At 35.1% G+C, this 23,458-nt stretch overlaps 2 protein-coding genes across 5 annotated transcripts; one reads left to right on the forward strand and one right to left on the reverse strand.

Annotated features, from left to right (window-relative positions):
* The first annotated feature begins 2,986 nt into the window (after positions 1–2,986).
* Positions 2,987–12,872, forward strand: LOC121244799. Of its 3 annotated transcripts, none has more exons than XM_041143007.1 (10): positions 2,987–3,227; positions 3,342–3,442; positions 3,532–3,652; positions 4,047–4,140; positions 4,295–4,803; positions 5,059–5,173; positions 5,601–5,656; positions 7,992–8,098; positions 8,315–8,402; positions 12,358–12,872. In XM_041143007.1, the coding sequence occupies exons 1-10, from the start codon at positions 3,084–3,086 to the stop codon at positions 12,652–12,654; spliced, it is 1,632 nt and encodes a 543-aa protein (XP_040998941.1). In that variant the 5' UTR covers positions 2,987–3,083; the 3' UTR covers positions 12,655–12,872. The 3 variants fall into 3 exon arrangements, with proteins under 3 accessions (XP_040998941.1, XP_040998943.1, XP_040998942.1); XM_041143008.1 differs by having other exon boundaries at positions 3,187–3,227; positions 4,042–4,140; XM_041143009.1 differs by lacking the exon at positions 8,315–8,402 and having other exon boundaries at positions 12,358–12,540.
* A 2,441-nt stretch (positions 12,873–15,313) lies between these two features.
* LOC121244575 (leucine-rich repeat receptor protein kinase HPCA1-like) lies at positions 15,314–23,124 on the reverse strand. Of its 2 annotated transcripts, XM_041142707.1 has the most exons (19): positions 22,701–23,124; positions 21,639–21,762; positions 21,418–21,489; positions 20,197–20,271; positions 20,012–20,083; positions 19,761–19,922; positions 19,554–19,628; positions 19,390–19,461; positions 19,205–19,276; positions 19,040–19,108; positions 18,864–18,938; positions 18,663–18,734; positions 18,435–18,569; positions 17,871–18,343; positions 17,613–17,762; positions 17,346–17,485; positions 17,046–17,265; positions 16,590–16,825; positions 15,314–15,986 (listed from the first exon to the last, which is right to left on the reverse strand). In XM_041142707.1, exons 1-19 carry the CDS (start codon positions 22,783–22,785, stop codon positions 15,477–15,479), a joined length of 2,889 nt encoding a protein of 962 aa, XP_040998641.1. In that variant the 5' UTR covers positions 22,786–23,124; the 3' UTR covers positions 15,314–15,476. The 2 variants fall into 2 exon arrangements, with proteins under 2 accessions (XP_040998641.1, XP_040998642.1); XM_041142708.1 differs by lacking the exons at positions 21,418–21,489; positions 21,639–21,762; positions 22,701–23,124 and adding an exon at positions 20,414–20,638.
* Positions 23,125–23,458: the final 334 nt, after the last annotated feature.

Consider the following 23,458-nt stretch of genomic DNA (forward strand, 5'->3'; position numbering starts at 1 on the left):
GTGAACTAAATCGAGTGAATTTATATTAGGGATAAAAGTGGATTCGCTTACCTCTATCTGTGAAATCACGAACATCCCAATGTAATCAAGAAAAAAAAAAAAGAAATTGTTAGAGCAGATTAACTAATATTCATACATGGAAACAACAGAGAACAAGATTTTTTACTACAGTTTTCAATAATCTGGACACAGAACAGATAATGGCTCCAGGACTTTGAGCCCAATGAAAATCAGATGGCCTAAATAATTCGTGCGCCCGATTGGTTATAAAAGAAATGAACGTTAAACCTAACTTGGACCCTTGTCATGTGTTATTATCATGTGTTATTGGATAACATGTTTGGTTGAAATTTGTTGTTAAAAAAAAAAAAAAATTGTGTTGCTCGCATTATTCTTGATTTGGAATCTATTGATATTTTATTTGAGAAATAATATTTACAGTTGTGAAGTGTGCAGTCCCCACTTATTCCCTTTGAAAAGAGTGGGTAAATTCGACATCCACATAAAAAATTATTTTTTTAATAGTAGCCCATACTTTTTTTTAAAGAGAATATGCGGGAACTGTACATTCTAAGACTATATATAGTATTACCCATAGTCGAGGTGGAAAATAACTTAGACACTTGTCCTTCAAGTTTTTTGAATAGGGTGAAAGTCCAATTTGTGATGGAACCTTGTCTATTTTATAGTTAAGTAATGCTAGATACAAGCTTCAAATGTATAAGTCTTTTATAAAAATATGGAGTTCATCATATGGTGTAAGTCTAGACATATCGCGCGCCAATAAAATCATTGAAACCCTAGTTTTATCCAAACGGAATGAAGACTAGTAGTTTGGATAGGCAAGAAGAAAACCCTTCCAAATCAGAGTTTTCTTGTTTTCCCAAGTTGTCAAATTGTTTTCTAATGTGTTTTAAGGCTCTTTTGTGAACAAAATTTGTGTGCTTTTTTGGACACTATTATTTTGACCTAAAGTTTTTCAAGCCACTTCAAGTTCACATCCTTTATAAATTGAGAAAAGAAAAATTCTATACACCAGCCACTATTCACTACTCTATATCCCACACCTTATGAAAAATACCCTACACCTTATAAAAACACTCACACATCCTATATATATATATAACTATAGGTGTGGAGTGTGAAGGTGAATAGTAACTAATGCATAGAATTCAACTTAAGAAAAATCTAGCAAAGTTCCACTAGAGAATCAACATTGAAGAAATCATCCATAGGCTCTAGAGTTACTGAGAAAAAGAGGTAAGTCACATTAGTTTGTGAGTTTACTTTTATGAAATCTTTTTATGGATGTAACACTTCCATTTTTACAATTGATTATAAATTGAAATTATGTACATTTTATTCTTCTAGTTAATTGGCTTGTTAGATTGGGCTATCTTGAAGAGTTCTTTAAAGAGCTGTTAGGATAGTGGGATGAGATGATATGGTTTTAAATGAAAGTTGAAAGTTGAATAAAATATTGTTAAAATATTATTTTTAATATTATTATTGTTTTATGATTTGAAAAAGTTAAATTGTTTATTATATTTTGTGTGAGAATTTGAAAAAGTTGAAATAATGAGATGAGATGGATTAAGAGTATTTTTTAATCTAAATGACTCGAGATTTTTCACCTTTTTAACCAAATTCTTGCATATGCTTGATTTAATATCTTGTTTGCATATTTGGTGATTAATCATATAATAATTACTTTAATTGGACATAATTACGATAATACGATCAAAATGCTTATTCAACCTCCTTATAGGTGCCAAGTTAAATTCGTTGAGTAATTTTTATAATATAAATAAATTTTTTGTCGAACTTAAAAAGCTCGTAAACAAGTCAAAATCATTCAAAAAATGAATTTTTCATCAATATAAAATATAATTTGATGATAAACTCGATCTTAAATTGTGTTTGGAATGAAAATTAAATGACCAAAGACTGACCGTACATTAACGTTAAATTCAACTCATCTACACATATGCATACCATGCTTCATTGGTAACACCACAAAAGGGCCATTTGAATAATGCTTGGACCTAAGATCATTATTACCTATTTTTTTCAATTGGGAATCACTGATGATTGCTCTAGTTAAGGTTGATTTAGTTACACAAAATTAAACTATCTCATCTCATTTCATATAATTATTACAACTTTTTCAAATTCTCATATAAAATATAATAAATAATTCAACTTTTTTAAATCTCAAAACAAAAATAATATTAAAAAAATATTTTATAACAATATTTTATTTAACTTCTAACAAAATATCTTATCTGAACTGAGTAACTAAACGAGGCCTAGTCTTGGCAACATCATTGTTTTTTTTAATCACTTGTGACGATTAGATCCACAATTTCAACTTCTATTTTTCATTTCTATAAAGCTTAACATGATCATATTAAAACTCCCTTAGTGTTAAAATGGTATGCTTCAATGCCTTGTGCAGGATGTTCATTCAATCTTGGCAGATATAAGTTGGGAGATAAAACATGTTAAGAGGACTGCAAATCAGGTGACTCACCAACAAGTATTTTATCAGAGTCGTGAGATTATTGATATTGATTTTATCAACCCAAGTATAAGTGCTTAAGTTATGGTTGAAGGACATAGATTAGGTTTATATTCAAATGAAATAATTGTAGCTCATACTAATGTAAATGTAGGCCATAGTAACGTAGTGTTTGTTCCGGACCTTAACAATGTAATAGCTGAAGGCCATAGTAATGTTGTTTGAAATGAAGTTTGAATTTTCAAAAAAAAAGAAAAAAAGAAAGGATTTTTTTTACTATGCTTTTCCAACTCACCCTAAAATCAAACAAAAATTTTAATGCTCTAAAATTGGGGTTTTTTACAAGTACTCTTTTTGGTTTTGGATTTTTCACTCACATGCCGTGTGTAGCTTTCGTTGCAATGCTACATGTCGTTAGTATGGAAGTCGGCTGGTGTTAAACCGACGTCCAATTTCAGAATCTGGAAATGGAAGGCTTACAAGAGAGTAGAGAAAAGAGAGTGGAGTTGTGGGAAGAGCCGAAGCAGCAGTGCCAGAGAAAGAGAGTTGGGAGGATTCGGGAATGGGTGGCGGTATATCGTGGTGGTCGGAGAAGCCTGTTTTTTTCAAGATTAACCGGAAATCGGAAGCCGATTCCCTTCTCAAGTCGTCCATTTCCTCCAAGCTCCATGACTTCCTCTCTGATTACTCCGACGACGTTCTTTCCGTAAGCGATTCCAGAGTTTCCTTTTTCGGTTTTGTTACTGATTACCCATCCATCTGCCCAAATCCAATACTCATTCGGAATCAGTTTTTGTTTATTCGACGATGAAACCAACAGGAGTATATAACGGTGCTTATTTGCAACGGAAAGCATCAATATCAGGCGAGGGATGATTTGGACGCATTTCTTGGCGAGAGGACTGCAGAATTCGTTACTTGGTACCTTCCCTCCGGCTCTCCCTGATTGCTTTTCTTCTTTATTCTTTCTTCGGGTACTTATTGGTTATCTGACTTGTCTTTCTTTGTAGGCTATGGGATTTCCTCTTGAGTCATGCTCTTCAATCCAGTTCAGAGATTATTGCTTTATCAGATTCAATAGATGTCGCTGCTGTCACCGCCAAACACGACCATGCTTATCCCTCCTCCTTGGTATTTTTCTCAGAGACTTGTACTTGGGCTATACCTATCTTTCTATCAATGAATTAACTTATTACCTATCAAAAAAATTTTTCTCGGAGACTTGAGCCCTTTCTCTTGTTCTTTTTTGGGTCAGTGTATTATGTGATAGATGCATGCTTAATTTTTTCGGTGAAGTTTTTCATAACGTGGGTTTGCCCCTATGGCTGACCCAAATGGATGAGGGTATCAATGCTGGACAAAAAAGCATACAGCTTACTAATAAATCTAATAATAAGGTTTGCAATAACTAAATTTTGAGTGATCAGTTAGTGGAATGGGGTTTTATCAGCGATTCCTTGAGAATCGCATTTTATCCTTTTGTCTAAGTTGTTTATAAATTTTTGCTCCTTTCATTGTAGAGCAGGTTCTTTTACACGAGTCCAATCGGTCACCTAAACAGGTTTTACAAGAAAAAATTGTAAAAGCTCCTTCTAGCCATTTTAAATCCTCCTCATCAGGTGAGATTTCTTTGGTTTTCCGAATATATGTATTCCTGTTTGTTGAAATTAAAGTTGATGATGGTTCATTCGAAATCCATAGCAATTTGTATGCAAGTTTGTGGTTGCTTATATGCCAACCACATTGAGCAGCACGTTCACTTCGTCCTTGCAGGAAATGCTCATCCCCGAAATTCTGCTAATAATGTGACTGGAACAAGCCTCTCTGCACATGCAACTGGTGTGGTATCCAAGTCTCACCACATTGGAAGGCCACGAGGCAGTGTTTGGGATAGACTTGGCAAGCCATTGGACAATGCATCTGAAGGGAGTGAGACTATTGATGTGAGTGCTGTTGCTCAGATTAATCAAGATGAGCAACTAGTTAACTGGCGATCATCAATGCGTACTGCACCGAATGGTGGACATAGTCAGACTGCGAGAGGGGAAGTTCCTGTTCTCTGTAAGAATGACCTTGCCGAGGGTAGAACATTAGTGCACGAGCCTCATCCACAGCATTCCACAAATAACATCAGACAAAAGAGACACTTTGGTGACATCAGTCTTGGCCTTGGTGCTGGTTCAGCTTCTTCAGTGGGTGAGAGGAAAACGGGTCTCCAAAGCAAAGAAAATTTACAGGATTTGAAAAAACCACATAAGACTACTGCTCCAAACTTGGCTTCGGTATGTTCTGTACCGGCTAAACTATGCTCATTGATCAATGAATAAAATCAAAGCTGCTAATCATATTACAACGACATTATGTAATGGTGTTATTACTCTGTTAAAAAGAGCTGATATGTGTATTTTTATTCTCCCATGGAATAATCTTTGCCTTTTCATGCTAGAAACTTTATTTTGTTTCCTTCAAGGACATCCCATAAAGTTGGATTCGTATAGGCGGAGGGTTTACTTGGTTCATTGTGTTCATTTATACAGGAAGTTTTAGATGTGAAACAAAAATTGCATCAAATCGAGACTGAAATGTCTAGGCTCCGATCAAGGCAGATGGAGATGGAAAAAGATAGAAAGCCAAATTTATTGTTAAATTTTGGTAAGGCCATCCCAGAAAATGCAGCAATTTTTATGTCCTCATAATTATTCTTGGTTTTAAAGTTTTTCAGTTTCCTTCATATTTTCGAGCTGAAACAGTTTCTCCATCTTTTTTTCCTGTCCTTCACCTCCTCTATTGGGATATCACAGTTTTTATTTTTCTAATGTTAGAATAAATTTAATAATTGATCTTTCTCAAGATTTTGACACGTCGTACAGTCAAATTGATCAATTAGCTCCTGTTAGGTCTTCAAGGATACTTTTCTTCTTCGCCATTGAATAAAAAGATCTGGCTTGTTGAACCATCTTTCTTTTAAGTTCTTATCTGTAGTGAGCTTTAACTATTTGGCCGTGAAGCTCATTGAATGTACTATATTATACCGAATGCCCAACTTCATGCTGGATTTTGTTCACTTGGGACTTTGCAGGTTCGTCGAAGCGTCTGGAAGAAGATTCTGAATCAAGAACTATAATAGTGACAGATGTAAACTCATAGAACCTTTTCTAGATGCCTTTTCTTTACTATGAGAATTGTTTCTTAGTTGTGCTTACAATTTCTGTTGTAGTCTTCTGTACCTTTCCATCTTGGCAAGGCTTGTTGATGCATACTGTATTGTTATCCTGATATTTCTAGATCTTTTGTTTCTAGGCTGTTTCTGGAACATATATCTTCAAATTTTTCTATAAATAGAATGGCATAAATTTTTATGAGAATTAATCATGTAATAATTACTTTAATCTCAGCTAAAGTCACTTCAGAAATAGATTTCATATTCTTTACTATTAAGTGCAAGATCATATTAACTGCAAAGGGTCATGAAGAAAGAAGAAATAAGGTCCTAACTATGAGTTCTTGGGGTTGCTTAACTCTGCTGTCTAAGAATGGGCTTGGGATGAGCCGTAAAGTTAGAAATCCTGAGTTCGGTTCTGCACTAAGAGTTTCCATGGATTATCTTTTTTTTTTATAAGTAATAAGATATTTTATTTATCAAAAGTAGGCATAGCCCAGGTACACTGGATGGATTATCTAATGCAAAATTCTGGTGGATGCGGTTCCATATGGTTCACTCCCCAACAGTGAGTCTCATGGGCCGTGAGGTTCCACGCATCAAGAAAACATTGTTGTCTTTTGGTCTCAACAAAAATGGTTGCTATCAATTTGTTAAACTATTGTGATTGTAGGGAGAAAATACTAAAATGCGAAACGGGAATTTGTGTGAAGGGCATTGAAATTTTTATGAACTTCCAACTGTTGCCATATAGATTGTAAGTAGGGTTTTAAGCTTTTAGATAATTACATGGAATCTAATGGCCATCTATATGCTTGTTGCTGATGCTGATAGACAATGCTCTGAAACAGCCACCTTGGGACAATTTAATTTTTTAGTAGCATTTTTCTTTTAGTCCAGTACCAAATTGACAAGGGATGGATGCTCCCCAAATGGACACTGGGCAGCAGAAGCAACATAGATATTGAGGTTTTAATTTTCTCGAGGTTGAGAAAGGGGAATAATGGTGGCAAAAAGCTATTGATTAAAACCGTATTACAAAAGTAAAGATTCTTGTGGATAGGGCTTGAATGATTATAATTGGGGTAAAAGGACTTAATGAGAAGGCATTAGCAGCAGTAGGAGTTACAACATAGACTAGCACCTGATGGTTTCATCAACACCCAATTCATGTCATGGATAACATGTTATAGGGATGGACTTATCTCACCACCAAGATAGACTGAAGCAAGTGTTGATTTTGAAGTTGCTCTTACAATTGACGTGTTATACTCCTGGCTATGAAGTCTGCAATATTGATGATCCTATTCTTTCCATTCTGCCAAAGACAGGGAGACACTGTATATTTTTGGAAATCCCATGCCTACACATGTATAGTAGGCAGCCTAGCGGTCGTGTCTTCCCTTAAAACTACAAATTGTGAGGCCTGTCCTCTACATAGGAAAAAAGGTTAATTAATTCTAGGACATAACTGTAATCAACAGCAGGCATCACTTTTAGACTTTCGGAAGTGTCACACCTAAGGTTTCCTCATTGCTGCACCTCATTTTGGGAAAGAGAGCATTACATTAATCTTTATTATATATAGGCAAAAGATGTGGATTAAGGGTAGTCTACCGAGAGCATTACATTAATAAAGACAATTCTAGAAGTTAAATCTCTAGGCATGACACCCAGATTTCCTTAAGTATCGTAGTAGGGTTTTATTGTTCATACATGATTCTAAGAGTGCGAGAACCTCTTCTGGGATGCCAAAAACTGCACTCAATTCAATTATAAAGCCCAGGATCTTACTTTGAACTTTCACTTGTTTGGTCATAAGACCTCAAATATTCCTCTCAGGAACATTGAATGTTGGCAGGGTCTTTCTCATCTGTTAAGGAGAGTGACCAAATGGATGGGCTCATTCAAATATAATTAGTGATCCCAGGCCCTGCCTATAAAGATATGTCCCTGAAATGGGGATTAATTGATTGGAAGATAAAACCCAATATTGCATTACTTATCCAAAAAACAAAAGTTAATCCTGATTTTAGTAATCCTAGTTCTTTTAGGACATATACTCCAAGAGAGTCGCCAGTGGAGGAACTTGATTAGGCCTTGCATTTAAGGTTCTATTTGTTGAGTGCGTTTTCAATTAGGGGAGCATAAATTATTCCTTAGAACTTCAATGTAAACCATTATCAAAAGTAGGGCAAATTCCGACTAGTTTTGGACAAGCTTATCCTTTAATTTTCTTTTTTTCTTCGTCAGCATCACTGTCATCTAGTAACTAATGGACTTGTCCATTGGTTGGTTTGGAAATATCAGGTACATTTTGCAGCCACTAAAGAAGCATTATCCTTGTATTTTTCCAAATGTGGGTTAGTTGTCAACGTGGTGATTCTGACTGATGAAGCAACTTCACGACGAAAAGGGTAATAACGTTTTCTCAGTTGTTTTATAATTCTTACTTCACAACGAAAAGGGTAATAACATTTTCTCAATTGTTTTATAATTCTTACTGTGTACATGTTCTATTTATATATGGTATCTTTTTTCCTTTTAAAAGTAACAAAACATTATTAAAAACACAAAAAGCACATCAAAGTATACAGGGTGTATACAATATAATGACATTAATCGTCTTTTAGGTCTGCTCATGTTACTTTTGATAGCAAGGAGTCTGTTGACAAAGCATTGGAATTGAGTGGAAGTCAGTTTTTTTCAAGGACTATAAAGGTAAACAATGTTCCTTTTGTTTTATCTTGTATATTTCTATTTGATCATTGATTGGTATATGAGGATTAAGAAGTGACAAAGGACTGAACTGAAAGTCTTATATGGATTGTGTGACGACCAATACTTTCTTGGCTTTTGTGTATTTTTTTTTTTCTTTTAAGCTCATGAGAGTTTCGGCCCTTGTAGGAAATTAGGGTTTTTGAAGCCCAATGGAATTAGGACTCACGCCCTACTTGAGGTTTATGCATGATACTTGTCATCCAATGAGGCTATGTATAGGACTTGATGAATCTAGATGGAAATAAGGGAAGAGAGGTGAGAAGGAACTAGGGTTTGGCTTACACGCTTACCATAGGAAGATCTAGCACTTTTTGCCATGTGTCACGCATGCATGAAGATCTTTGCTTGTGGAAGAAAGCTTTTGGCACATGTCACTATGGGGGAAGGAACCTAGAAGGAAATGATTAGGAATATGGGAAAGTGGAACTAGGATAGGCCGAGGCCATGGACGGCAACAATGTAGAAGAGAAAGGTTGCTTTTTGCCATGTGTCATCCATGCATGAAGGTAGGTAAAAAGGTTTTCTTGGGAAGGAGCAAGATCAAGATTGGAAGGAGGCTACACGCCCAAGGGCTTCTAGAAGGATATTTTGTGTAAGAAACCCCTTGAGGTGGACGGCTAAGACAAGGTTCTTTGTGCCAAAAAGGACCAATCACTTGTTTGTTCAAAGGTATGGTGAAAAAGAAGATCTCCTAGGGAAGTGTAGCGTTTGGGCAGCCCATGTATATGCACACACTCTTCACATGCCACTTGGCACACATGCACACTTTTAAGAGATGGAGGGAGATTTGAGTTTAGTAAAAGACCTTTTAGCCATGAGGTACATTGGACCAAGACATTAAAAGAAAGGGCGAAAGAGGAAGTGAGTTTCGGCTTGGAGGAAGAGGACGCCACATGCAAGGAGGTGTATTAGGGTTTCCAACTCAATCTAATGATGAGCTAGAAGAAAAAGGCGATAGGGCTACACGCCACTTGGCATCCATGCATGAGCTTGTTTCATGCAAAAGGCTTCTTGAATGTCTATAAAAGGGGACAAACCGAAAACCCTAGAACCTTTGGTCATTTTATGTTTCTCTTGTGAGTTTAGGTTACCACACATTTCCTCCCAAGTGTCCATCATTTTTTTCACCAACCAAACACTCACTTCAATATTCTCTTAAGGATAGTGAGGATACTTTCAAAAGAGGAACTAAGGAGGTAAGAAGCTAACTTTTCTTTGTTTTACACATACCACACACACGGCTTCATGAAAGGAAGGGAGATTTGGTTTAAGCATAGTTCATTTAGAACTTATGCTCTAACATCCATACACACTTGAGCTAGATGGATTTAGCTTGTGTTTTGAAAGGTTATTTCACATGAACCACGCCTACACTCACATGGTTAGATTAGAGTTTCTTCAAGAAAGATGAATGTAACCCTATTTGCTTTTAAAGCCTTAAAGCATGGTATTTTGAGGTAAGAGGGTCATGGCACTAGTGAGTAGTAGCTAGGGTTTTTGTTGAAGGCAAGTTTCGGATTCAAGAGAGAAGGGTCCAAAAACTTGGAGTTTCTTGGAAAGAAAAAGGTATAAGAAGCACTACACATAAACACATGGGTTAGGGTTTTCTTGAGTAATGATCCTAACTAGTAGTACATGTAATTTTCAGCTTACTTGCTATAAACACATATTTCGGATTTTTGTAAGTACACCTCTAACTTGTACTTGGATTTTTTATGTATATGGCTTGTGAACTTGTTGGTTGTTTCAGTTTCGTATGGTCTTTTATGATATTATTGTTGTTCTATGTGCTATGAATATCTTTTGATATGATTGTTTAAAGTATGATTGAAATGAGTTATGGAAGATGTGTATAATGTGGAAAGAGATGAAGTAACAAGTCATGTAGGGTTTCAGCATGTTCTATGTTAGTTGAATATGAATGTTGTATTTTACCATTTCGGCTTGGACTAAGATCATGAAAGGATCAGCCATACACACAAGAAAATGCTTCGGCACTCATGAGGTTTCCATGTTAAAAGTCTTTGTTCAATGCATTAGAAGATTCCAAGTTCATGAAAAATTGATTGGATTGCATGTTTCTCCGCACAAAGCTTTCAGCCAACCTTATAAATGAAGTAAGATAATTGGTGCTTTGGGTTTTATGTGATAAGAACAATTTTTGGTTATATTAGGGTTTGAAGGTTTTGGCCCTTACATGAAATCTTGGAATGGATTGCTTTGATTGATATGCATGTCTTGAATTGTTATAAGGGAACATGTTCACATGTTCTAATATTTTCAAGCCGTAACGGGAAATGTATTGCATGTATGAATGCATTATTTTATGATGAAACATTTCGGCATCTTATGGTTATGATGAAGCATTGTGGTATTTCATGTGTCTCATGAAAGTTCTAAGGTTCATTATTATGTCACATACATTGGGATTATGAAAACCCTTTTTGAAAGGAAAAGAGTATTTTTAAAAAGTAAAGTTTTTATCACGACCCCAAATACTGGTACGAGGGAATGTCCTCGTGGAACTCCTCTGTCATCTCAGAAGTGTTTAAAATGGAGGGATACCCCTTGGTCGATGAAGTACTGTTGGCGGATCTCGAATAGTACCTAAAAGAAAAGGATACCGGAGCGGAATCGCACCTAAAGCTAGTGGGTGCACCTAAAGTGAAGGTGAAATGCAAGCTGCTGTGTATGAAAGTCAAGACGTAATTACTTTGGTCAAAGTGGCCAATGGTTGATACGGTAATTAGCAGGGAACACACGGTGCATAAAGGAGCCGTGAGGTATCCAATGTATGTTGTAAGCCAAGAAACGCCACGAGCTCATAAGTATGTTATAAGTATAAAATGATGAAAGCATGTTTATGAAAGCAAAAGTCATGAAATGTCATGTTTTTTTACGAAGTCTTTTAAAGGTCAAGTGCATAAGTATAAATTCATGTTCATACATTCATTGTTAAGTTTGTTGCATATACTTATGATATCTGTTACACGTTATTTGTTTACTTACTGAGATTTCTCGAAATCTCACTAATGTATTTACCCACTATCATTTCTCACTTGGAATGATAGAAGCTGTGACAGGTTTAGTCCACACAAATGACAAAGTGCAAGAGGATAGTGCCTCCTTCGGAGAGGATCGTGCCTAAGATGGTTATAGGCTTGTCTGAGCCTTCCATTTTGGACCATCTCGAGTCAATTGATAAAACAATTATTGAGATAATTGAAGACACATAAAAGTTTAGAAGGTCCCATAATAGGGACAAGGACCGGGTTTTAGAGAAGCGAGTGAGGCCCGAATCTCACTAAAGATCAAGACAATGTTATGGGACCACTTTTGGGAAAAGATCTTCTGTCTAGCTTTTAAATGTTTGGTCCCGTGTTTTTTGGAGTTCTTTAGAAACTTATATCAACTTTGATGTCTCTTATGAATTATCCAATAGTATTGGGATCTTATGTTTCAGTACTATGACTAATGTTTCCTTTAAATTGACCTAAGTTGACTTTTCGTTGCGATATACTGCATACTATTAGTTATTAGTAGGTGTATTGCATCTTATCTGTCATGTACGAGGGGTAGGTAACCTTGGTGTTACATGTCCCGGTGTTTCAGTTTCCATTAAATCCCAAGCGGGGGCTGGGGGCGCCACAGATTGACCCTGTTGACTCTTTTCTTTTTTGTTTATGTAATATTTGTTTTAGTTGATTGAGCTTGAAGTGACAAAGGTCTTAAAGAAAACCTGATAGTTGCATGTCTCCCCCTATTTATATAAAGTATTTGCAACTTCAGATGGGTTTAAATCTTTCGTTGTCCAAATGATCTTAATTGTTGTTGTAGAGATTAAAGATGCTTGATATTGAATTCATTTTTAATTACGCTTATGATTCCTGTGTAGGTGCTGAGGAAGGCTGAATCAGCAGCTGCAACACCGGGACCAGCCCAGCATGCTGGGACTCCATCCCAAGCACCTTTAACTCACATCAACAGAAATTTTACTACTAACAAACTTCATTGTTCGAGCTCTCATTTACAGTGGCGAAGGGTGGACATCTCTGTTCCGTCAGACCCATCAGCTACAACAAATGTTAAATCAAAAGAAGCTGGATCCTCTGCCTCCCAACAACAGCTTCATGGCTCACCTGCATCAGTAAAAATGAGATCTCTGTCTCGAGAGCACCCGGGAGCTTCCTAGTTCTGCTTATAGTCACATTTACTAAGCCTTTAATCTTTTCTTTTTTTTGGGTTGGGGGATCGGAAGTATTGTGATTGGGTTCTCTGTGTTCTAAGCAAATGCTGACCACGGTTGGCTAGTGTTTGGATGTATGGACTTGATGAGAATCAGTTGATATGAAAAATCTTGTTAACCTTTGAAATGCAGATAACAATGAATCAGATTAAAAAAATTTCTTATGCTTTCTTATTCATATATAGAGTTTGCACAGGATAAAGAAAATGATATACAGTTCAACGGGGCTATTTAGTCTTAAGAGATGCTAACCTAGCATCCTCTTAGTTAAAACTTGTATGTAATGTCTATTTCTAATGCATTGAAATGTTAGTAACTTAGTATTTTGAACTAATATCGTATTGTAACTCAAAATAGATAGCATACAATTGCGGCGCTGTTACCTATTTTCCTTACCTCTTGTCTCATGAAGATTTCCTTACCAATTGAAATCTAGTCATAAGAATGTCGTATTCTTTTGCCCATCAACATGTTCTAGGTTTGGACATGGACAACAATATCAGTTCCAAACTTGTACCCTTGGTTTTCATGGAAAGTTATTTAGGTAGTTAAGGAGTACGGATGACAAGATACTCTCAGAATACGGATGATGTGGTACTTTCATCATATCTCACGACATGTTATGTAATTAAAATTTCTTATGTAAATACTAATTTTAATTGACATGACATCCTATAATAAGATGTACTACATGTTTGTACTCCGAAAGTATTTAATAATTACTTGATTTTCACCTCCTTTTTGTTTTTTTAATTTTCTTTTTTGGTACAAAGTAGGGCTATAATCGAACCGAGTCGAGCTGATCCAGTCTTTGACTTGCCGAGCTCGGCTCTACTCAAAATACTCGAGCTCGAGTCTGAACTCGAGATTTTTATTTATTCTTTGTTCGAACTCGACTCGGTAAACTAAACTCTCAAGTCAAGTTTGAGCTTGAGCTCATCCCACAAACGAGCTCGAGTTTAAGCTCGAATTGTTTATTTATTTTTTATTTTTATAAGATTTAATAATTAATAAATTAGATAAATAAAAAAATAAAAAATCTAGTATTGAATTTGTACAACTAACAAGTATAACCTCTATTGAATTATAAGATTTTAAAAATTTATAAATAATTAATATCTAACTAGTTGATATTTATCCATAATAACAATTTATTATATGCATATATATATTATTAATACATACACATAATATGATAGTATATATCTATTTCATATGTGGTTTTCACATACTAGTATATGAAATTATTAAATCTTATTGACTAATTATTGTACAAATTATAAAATATTGCTATGGAGTATATTCAATATATAGACATAAGTAATTACGTTACATATTATATATTTAATTATAAAAGTGTTATGCTTATATTATTAGTTAATACATATATATGTATATATACATGTGTATGTATATATTTATTAATATATAAATGAGCTTTAATCGAGTCGAGCTAACGAGTAAACTCAAGAATAAACGAGCGGGCCTTAACAAGCCTTACTCTAGTCGAGTCGAGTTTTGTTGGGTATGTTTCATTTACTAATCAAGCGGATATCTGCTTTCACGGGCAAGTTTTTTTTTTTTTTTTTTTTTTTTTTTTTTTTGGAGTCAAGTTCAATTCGAATTTAACCAAACAAGTAGCAAGTGAGCTATCGAACAGATTAGTTTATTTACGGCCCTAGTACCAGGCTTGATTTCTCACAATTTTTATTTACTTACCAAAAGAAGAGACCGTAGAACTTTCCCAAAAAAATACCCCCCTCAGTTGTGTTTTTAGAAAAGAGATTGTATAAAGGGAGTCACTGCTTGCGCTTATATTCTCTTGTAAGGAAGTATTTTTCTGGATTAGTTTTAAGATCCTATGCATCTTTTGAGCTTATCTGTGGGATCCATTTCAATAAATCCCAACTATTGCTTTCAAACTCCATCAAAGTGATTTCAGAACATCAGCATTTACCACTTTACAATTTGGGAATTAAAAGTGATTCCCAAGCATCAACATTTATCGTTTCAAATTTAGGAATTATGATCGTCTAGATTTCTTAGCATACTTTATTAGGTAAATTAGTTTTCAAAACATGAAAATCGAAACCGAACCGACTGAAAACCGGTTTCGGTCCCTAGAAACCGAAACCGACTGGCCGGGCTGGGCCGGGCCGCTAGGTTTTTCCTTACAGCTATATTCTTTGTATGAATTTTCCCAAATTCATATTTTAACGCTTTCAAACCTAATATGGTAAATACTAATATGGCAAAATCCTTACCGCAGAATTGGAAAGCAATGATAGAAAAATAAAGACCCACCTGGTAGACTACCATAAGAAATCTAGATGATCTCCATCCAAATTCAAATATTTTCACCCTAATTTTATCATACCAATTCCCATGATTTTTTTTTTTTTTTTTTTTTTCGTGTTTTGGAACTCAGCTCCATAGAATAACATACTGCAGCTGAAAGCTAGTCTACAATAAACTGTACTAACGAATATCTTTCCACACCAACTATATATTAAAATCATATTAACAGCAATGAAGTTGTATTTAAAGAAATATTTTGAATTTTAACTACCCTTTTCTTCTCCTTTCTCTAGAGCCAAACATGACATTCTCAAGTGGTAAGTTTTGTCTTGACAAATTTTTCTACATTCTAGACACATCATTCATTGGAACAAGTAACAGTTTTCTTTATACAAAACATTAATTTTCCCTAAAAATCCAAAAAACAAACAGCAAAAAATTAAGCAAATGTAGATCATAGAGAGTATATGCTACTTGGGTTCAACTTTTGCAGTGAGGGTGTATCCACCACTGTAATCAAAGGCATCACTGTCAGTAACATCCCTTTTTGGTAAAGAGTCCTTGTAAGGATGCTTAGAAGCACCTTTTGATGCAACAAAGTCAGTTGCAGAAGAGGATGCAGATGTTGAGTTTGTGGCCATCCCATCATTCTGTAAAATAGTTTCAAGTGCCTTTACCACTTCACTCATTGTTGGACGGTCTGCAGCTGAATCTTCAACACATTGCATGGCCAACTCAAGGAACCTCCCAAACCCTATAAGATTTGTTATGTTTCTAATGGATGAATCAATCATGTTCCTCAAGCCATAGTACTCGTCATCGTTCTTATTCATAGCTGTCAGCACCTCACGGACAACGTACTTTCCCTTCTCAATTGGTTGCTTGGCTGTTACCAGTTCAAGCATAACCACTCCAAAACTGTACACATCGCTCTTCTCAGTTAACTGTTGAGTCATGTAGTATTCAGGATCCAAATAACCCTGCCAGTAGAAGACATTTCAGAAACAAAAAAATGAATTCAAGAGAGAACTCCAGTGAAGATACATTATTCAAGCACTGTTACTCTGTATTAGGATGGGAAGGATCCGATGTATGTCTGATTTTCACGACATCATACATGAACAAGAAAAAAGAAACAAATAAACATTAAAAACGAATTGCAAATACTGTTGAGATATTCTAAGTTACCCTCCCTCCCTCCCTCCTGTAATCAATCTATCAATACAATTATTATGCTGAAGAATCCCAATCCATAAGGTACTTGCTTGGATTGGTCACAACATCACCAGTAACTGAACATGGACAAATTAACTTACAATTTATGAGATGAATTTGTAAAGAGTTTTCAAACAAACAATTTTCTGAGAAAAAAAAAAAACGAAAAATGAAAAAGAAAGAGGAATGAAGATCAAAAGTTAAGGCATTTTCCCTTAGCAGCATGTTAATAATACATGCATGTGTCCGTTTGTACATATGTATGTGCATCAGCAACTCTACATTAAATGCAGGAAAAAATAAACTGTTCACTACCACTTGTCCGATTGAAAACCTCAATAGGCTAAGAGGTTCTATAGATTACTTACAAGTGTGCCTTTCACTTGAGTTGAAACATGCCCTTTTGAACCGTCCGATACCAGCTTGGACAAGCCAAAATCTGCAACCTTTGCTGTCAAATTTTCATCCAACAGAATATTGGTGGACTTAACATCTCTGTGGATTATAGGAGGATTAGCAAGCTCATGTAGGTAAGCTAGTCCTCTGGCTGAGCCAAGAGCAATGCGGAGTCTTCTCTTCCAATCGAGATAAATGCCAGATTTTCCTGCAGTTCATATTTCGACACAATTTCTTTTAGACTTTGAAAATAGGTGACTAACTAGTATTTTCCTTGTGGATTTGGTGTAGATTATTCATAAAACTTGAAATATTGTCGAGCAAAATGATTAATTTATTTTGCAAAAACAAGTTTTGATAACCTACTAAGCAAGAATAGCCGATGAGGGTGCTTGCCTTTTGGTTTAACTAAAATAAAATGAATGTACCTGACAAGCTCTCCCTAAGTGTTCCATTAGGCAAAAATTCATAGATCAACATCTGTTCTCCTTGTTCAAAACAAAAACCCACTAGGCCAACAAGATTCTTGTGATGAACTCGAGAAAGCAACTCAATTTCAGTCTTGAACTCAAGTCCACCCTGCATTGATCCATGCTGAGCTCTTTTGATAGCCACAACTTGTCCATCAGAAAGCATCCCTCTATAAACCTAAAAGAACATTAAAATGTCATAAAACAGTGCTTGGAAGCAAGTTTTCACAAGAATTGATTGGATAGTGAGACATGTACCTTGCCATACCCTCCAGAACCTATCTCCTTGCTTGCATTGAAATTATTGGTGCACTTTTTGAGTTCATCATAAGAAAACCATCTTGCTCCCTTTAACTGCGGTGCACCCCCACTATCATTACCACTTGGTGCCCAGGAAGCTGGAAACATAGAGTAAATTAGCGATATAGGACAACAAATATATAATGTTTCATCTTACCTACATACAGATGCCGAAATCTAGGATTAAAAAATCAAACATAACCGATTAGTTTCTATATTAATTACCAAATGGTTTACTTAATCCAATGGCTCTTTCTGCACGTTTCTTTTGCCGAACAGCATATATCCCTACTCCAACAAGGACCAAAACCAAAATGGCACAGCCAATTGCAATCCCAACTATTACAGGAGAGCTAATAGTTGCTCCATGTGTGGCTGAAAAACATTTTCATTGTCAGTTGCCCATTTTAGTACCAGAATCCCATGCAATGTGAAAAATATTTTTTCTCAATGAGAGAGAGAGAGAATAGATGTCATTTCAACCTGGGAAAGCGTAAGGAGATGCAATAAAATAATAGGGCCCAAACTGTGGAGGTGGCTTGTATGTTTGATTACTCAAGTCGAACCCAATTCTCAGAACTTCAGACCTATTAAAATATTTTCCAATTGCTGGAAAGAGTGCTAGCTGCACTTGAAGATAGTCATCAGTATTGAAAAAGGGGTTTTGAAGAGAGACTGAACCAGGAGTCAGTCCTAGTTTTACCCACAAGCTCATTTCCAATGAATGAAATATATTCGCATTGGACAATTCCCTGAATCTGGGTCCTCTAAAATAAAATGTTCCTGCATATGGATAGGCACATTCACAACTCTGAGGGCTGAGCTCTTGATCAGGAGGACATAATGTACTTCCACAATTAGCCAGGCTGGTAGAATAGGGCTTTGTAGGTTGTTGCTGAAGCTCGCAGAAGTTTGTATTTGATAGATCAGCAGCACACACTGGGTTTCCTATTAATCTGAAGTACATAAAACAGACAAATAAGAATGCTGATTTTGAGAAAATACACTATCAAGACTGAAGATGAAGGGCCATGAGTTCTCTCTCACATTAATATTTTTGTGTAGCCAGAAGTCACCGTTACTGAGGAAATATCGTTGTTTTGCAAATCAACTAGCTGCAGTTGTGGGCCGATGTTTTCACCCATGTTCAATGTGTCATTAAATGCATTGTTTTTCAATTTCCTGAAAATTAAAGAAAAAAATTGAATTGTCAAACTTAAACTTTCTACACATATCGTGATGGTCTAATGGACTCTTATTCTAATCAGAACTTACACTTGTTGTATCTGTGGAAAGGTGAAGAGTTTTTGTGGCACAGCCCCTTCAAGTGACCCATATTCCATAATCCTGCACATCAATCACATAAGGTCATGCTATAATTCAAAGAACTAGATCTCTCATTGCCACAATTTTATTTTTTTTTCTCTATGGAGAAATGTTGGGAGAATTTTCCTTTGTTAAATACCAAAGACTTACAGAGTGGTGAGTAATGGCAAGTTTGAGAACCAAACTGGAGCTTCTGATGGGTCAAACGAGTTGTTACTAAGGTCCCTGGTTAAAATAAGCAACAGAACAGGATTCCTTAGTACATGGAAAGAACATGTTAATTAGAAATTTAAACTTTCGATGGAAATTCCATGCCATCCACTTACACATAATTGAGGTCCGTCAATTGAGTTAAATCTGGTAAAGCGCCTACCAGATTATTATGGGCTAAATTCCTAACAAAGACACAGCAGCAGGAAGGAGAAATCTAAGTACCCACCAAGAAGATTGTACTAAAAGAACTGACATATAGTAAAGAAACAAATACCCACAATTCATTGAGGCTTGTAAGGTTGCCGAGATTAGATGGGACCTTTCCTGTAATAGCATTTCTGTCAAGTCGACTGTTGCAAATGTGAACAGATTTTACTCCAAATGTCAGAGAGAAGACATGTATATATAAAAAAGGTGTAGTTAAAAATGAAATAGAGATTAAATTAAGGTGGCTTTTACTCACAGAACCTCAACAGTCTGTACGAGCCCTAAGGTTGATGGGATACTTCCAGAAAGTTTATTTCCATCAAATAATCTGTGTTTTTTTTTTTTTTTTCAAAGAACCGCAAGCATTAGAACTAGAAAATTGAAAAACATAAAAATAACTGATGGGTGGTATCAACTTACATGTGTATCAGTACCATCTTAGAGCTGAAAAGTTTGGCCGGAATGGAACCTGAAAGCTGGTTCTTGTTGAAATGGCTGCAAGTTCATAGAAATCAAACAATTGTTGGGCAACATTGTATTGCATTAAAAAGCATATTAAAAAACCATAAACTCATCTAATATTTTGGCCCCATGAAGGTAAACAAATAAAAAAGAGAGAATACCCACAAATGTTTAGCCTTCAGAAGGAGGTCCAAGCCTGGGGTAGAGGAGGTTGATATGGGGAGGGGTCCTATCAACTGGTTATCCGCCAGGTCCAGCCAGTAGAGTTTGGAGAGTTTACCCAAAGACGGGGGTATTTTACCAGTTAAGTTGTTTGAATTGAGAGCCCTGAAAGTGAGAGCAGAATAGAATATATCAGACATGAAATACCAGAGTATTCTTTCATGTAGTTATCTTATAACAATGGAAGATCTTACAGGAAGGAAAGCTCTGAAAGATTGCCCAACTCATCAGGAATTTCACCACTGAAGCTGCAGCCTGCTAGGATTCTGAAAGATGAAAAACAAAAACATGTATGCTTGTCTGAGTTATATAATTGTAGCTTAGATACAGAGTTTCTTGAATGGAAGATAGGAAAATTAGCTTGCTTATTGGATCTTACAAGATATTAAGCTTTTGCAAATCCCCTAGGCGAGGAGAGAGAGAACCTGTAAGCCCTCGGTTAAATGACAGGTCCCTGGAAATGAATAATGTCAGTACTTCATTGAACAGACCAGAACATGCTGTTTAAGATTGCATTGGTCTCCTCAAGTTATCAGGAAAACAGAAGATGTTTGGTGATAGTTAAATTTTCTTTATACAAGAATGAAAAGATATACATTTTAAATCCAATTCAAGATGAAAACATATCGAGCATTGTGTTTTTAAAGGACCCAAGATATTCAACGCATCTATGGTAGCGAAATATCATGGCTTACAGATAATAACTTTTCCTCTGCAACTGAAAACTCTTATTTGATAAATTGTGATCGAGGGGAGGAGAATGAAGAGGAGAGAAGAAATGGTTTGAAGGGACAACAGAGGATGGAGGAAGGTCATGCAGAAGTTTCAATAGTAAAACTTTGCTTTTTTCTTCCCCCAAACTCAATTCTAGATTTAGATAACAAATGACTATTATCTTCTATTTTACTAGAATCCATACATATATTTTTCAAGTCTATGATGAAGTATGATTTTTATTTTTCTTTTAGCTTTTTTAGGGATATGGATTATTTCTAATTTTCCTTGGAGGGAAAGATATATTTAGATCATTTTTAAAGATGAGGGAGGAGTTTTTGGGATATTTGAAGATAAATAATATTTACAGTTTTAGAGTTTGCAAGTCTTGCACTTCTTTTTAAAAAAATTAATAAATCTGGAACCTACATGAAAATTCATGTTTTTAATGATGGGCCTCACTTTTTTTCAAAGGAGTGTGTGGGAACTTAACACCCTAAGACTGTATAAACTATTGGGGGGGGGGGGGGGGGGGGTTATTTAAATTGTTTTTAGAGGTAGAAATGTCAACTTTTCCTTTGCGAGAAGTGTTACAGACACAAAAAGATTATATAAAATAAACTCATAAACTGATGTGACTTCATGAAATCCGTTAGTTCTACTTTATAATAAACGTAATTTTACAATCTAACGTATTGTCACGTAATCCATTTGTACCTAAAGTATTTTCCTTTTGCAAAATAACTAGAACTATGAATAGATGCAGTTACCTATATATTCCTATTCCTATACATTCTGATTAAATCAATTCAATCAATAAAAGTGGAATTTATACTGAAATAACTTAGTGGAATTCATACTAAAGTAAAAGAAAAAGAATACTCACAAGGATCTCAATTCAGTAAGTTCTTCAATGTCACCACTAAGTTTCCCTTCTAGACCCATTGTGGATAATCCCCTGAAAAAGTTTGAAAACAACACCAATAATAAATGATATTTGTAGTTATAGAGTTCGTGAATACGTTGTTATAATAAATAAGGAATTACCCAAAAAGTGGAGACAAAAATAAATCCACTAATTACTGCTTTGAAAACAAGGATACTTACAAAGCAGTAACCCTAGTATCGTTGCATATTACTCCTTCCCAAGGTGTTCCACAAGGGTCTTCTGAATGTCCCCAGCTTGGTGGTGTATTTTTCCACATGTCCTTCAGGGATTGGAGTGCAGCGGCTGCACCAAATCAAATGTTTAATCACTAACCACTGATCTTGAGATTTCAATTAAATGAATAAAAATATTAAATAACTAATAAAAAGCTATGGACAACTTTGATAAAAAAAAAAAAAAAAGAAGAAAGTATTAATAAGCTAAAAATACAGTATTAAATATTAATTATATGATTAAATTCACATTTTCTTATAGTTTGAAGATTTTTGGATGCATGATGGTTGATTTAGGATTCAAAGAGTGTTTCGTATCATCTTATTTTATCATTATAATTTTTTCAAATTTTCACACAAAATATAATAAACAATTCAACTTTTTCAAATCTCAAAACAATAATAATATTAAAAAATAATATTTTAATAATATTTTATTCAACTTTCATCTAAAATCATCTCATCTCATCTTATTATCTAAACCAGCCCTTAATATGAATGGTATGAAACTCTTGAATTGAAACCCTAATACCACTACTTCCCCTTATCTCAATTAATATTACAAAAATCCAATAGAAGAATCTTAAAATTATTATCTACCCATAATCTTAAAACAACCATAAAACAAAATCTTCAAATGAAATGAAGGATTGGTACTAATATTTTCTTGCAAATCAAGTCATGTCACATACTAAGCTTATAAATATAAGTTTTTTTTCAATAATAAATATAAGCGTATTACAATATCCATACTATTGACATGACAGAATATGATCGCCAACACATGATATGACAACCACTGTTGAAATATACACACCCATAAGGCATACTACTACAGATCAAGGACGTGGGATCAAATTGAATATATATATATATATATATATATCCAGAGAAGGAAAAACCATATTTGAATGAAGAATCATGTATATATAGCAAGCAACTACTGTATGTAGAGTACATGTATGAAGAATGAAACCAGACATCAATCAAAACTGTTCTAATACTTACCATCATGAGAATCTGTAAGTGAGGAAATAACCAGAATTCCTGAAGAGAACAAAGCCAGAAAGAGCAGCAACCGGATACCCGCCATTGGTGACTAGCTTTCTGAAAAACACTCTGATCTCTCTCTCTCTCTCTCTCTCTACAGACTGTTATCAGTAATTTAGCACTGAATAGCTATGACAAAAAAGAGAGGAAAATACTTCTTCTTCTTCTTCGAATCGTCTTAAAGAACCACATAGCACTTGCTTGAATGGCTGAGGAAGGTGACAGTGGCTACTGGCTATAAGAAAATGAGAGGTCAGCCGCAGGAAGGAGAGAGAAAAAAAGGCACTTTTGGTCTTCTTGTGTGAATTGATTTTTCTTGTCTTTGAAGCCAAACTTGCCTGCATCCCACTAGTCTCCAGTACTCACCCAATGCCATTAATACTTTCACTGATCTGATCTCTCATGTCTCTCTCGCACTCTTATCTCACTACAAGAAAAATAGATATTTGTGATTTTTTTTTGTCAAAAAAAAAATTATTTATGATTAAAATAAACTCATTTTAACTGAAAATAATTATTTTATTAAAAATAATTGATCGCAAATAAATAATTTTGTAGTGCGATCTTAATAATACCATCTTAATAATTTCTATTGTAATGATGAACATGAATTTTGGATAGTTTTAACGTTTTTCTCAGCCAGCCAGCCTGCCAAACCACAATGCAAACACCATCATCATTCATTACTTAGTTAAGTAACTTAAAGTCCGATGGTT

The sequence above is a fragment of the Juglans microcarpa x Juglans regia genome, chromosome 8S (assembly GCF_004785595.1).
Source record: "Juglans microcarpa x Juglans regia isolate MS1-56 chromosome 8S, Jm3101_v1.0, whole genome shotgun sequence".
Classification (NCBI taxonomy): Eukaryota; Viridiplantae; Streptophyta; class Magnoliopsida; order Fagales; family Juglandaceae; genus Juglans; species Juglans microcarpa x Juglans regia.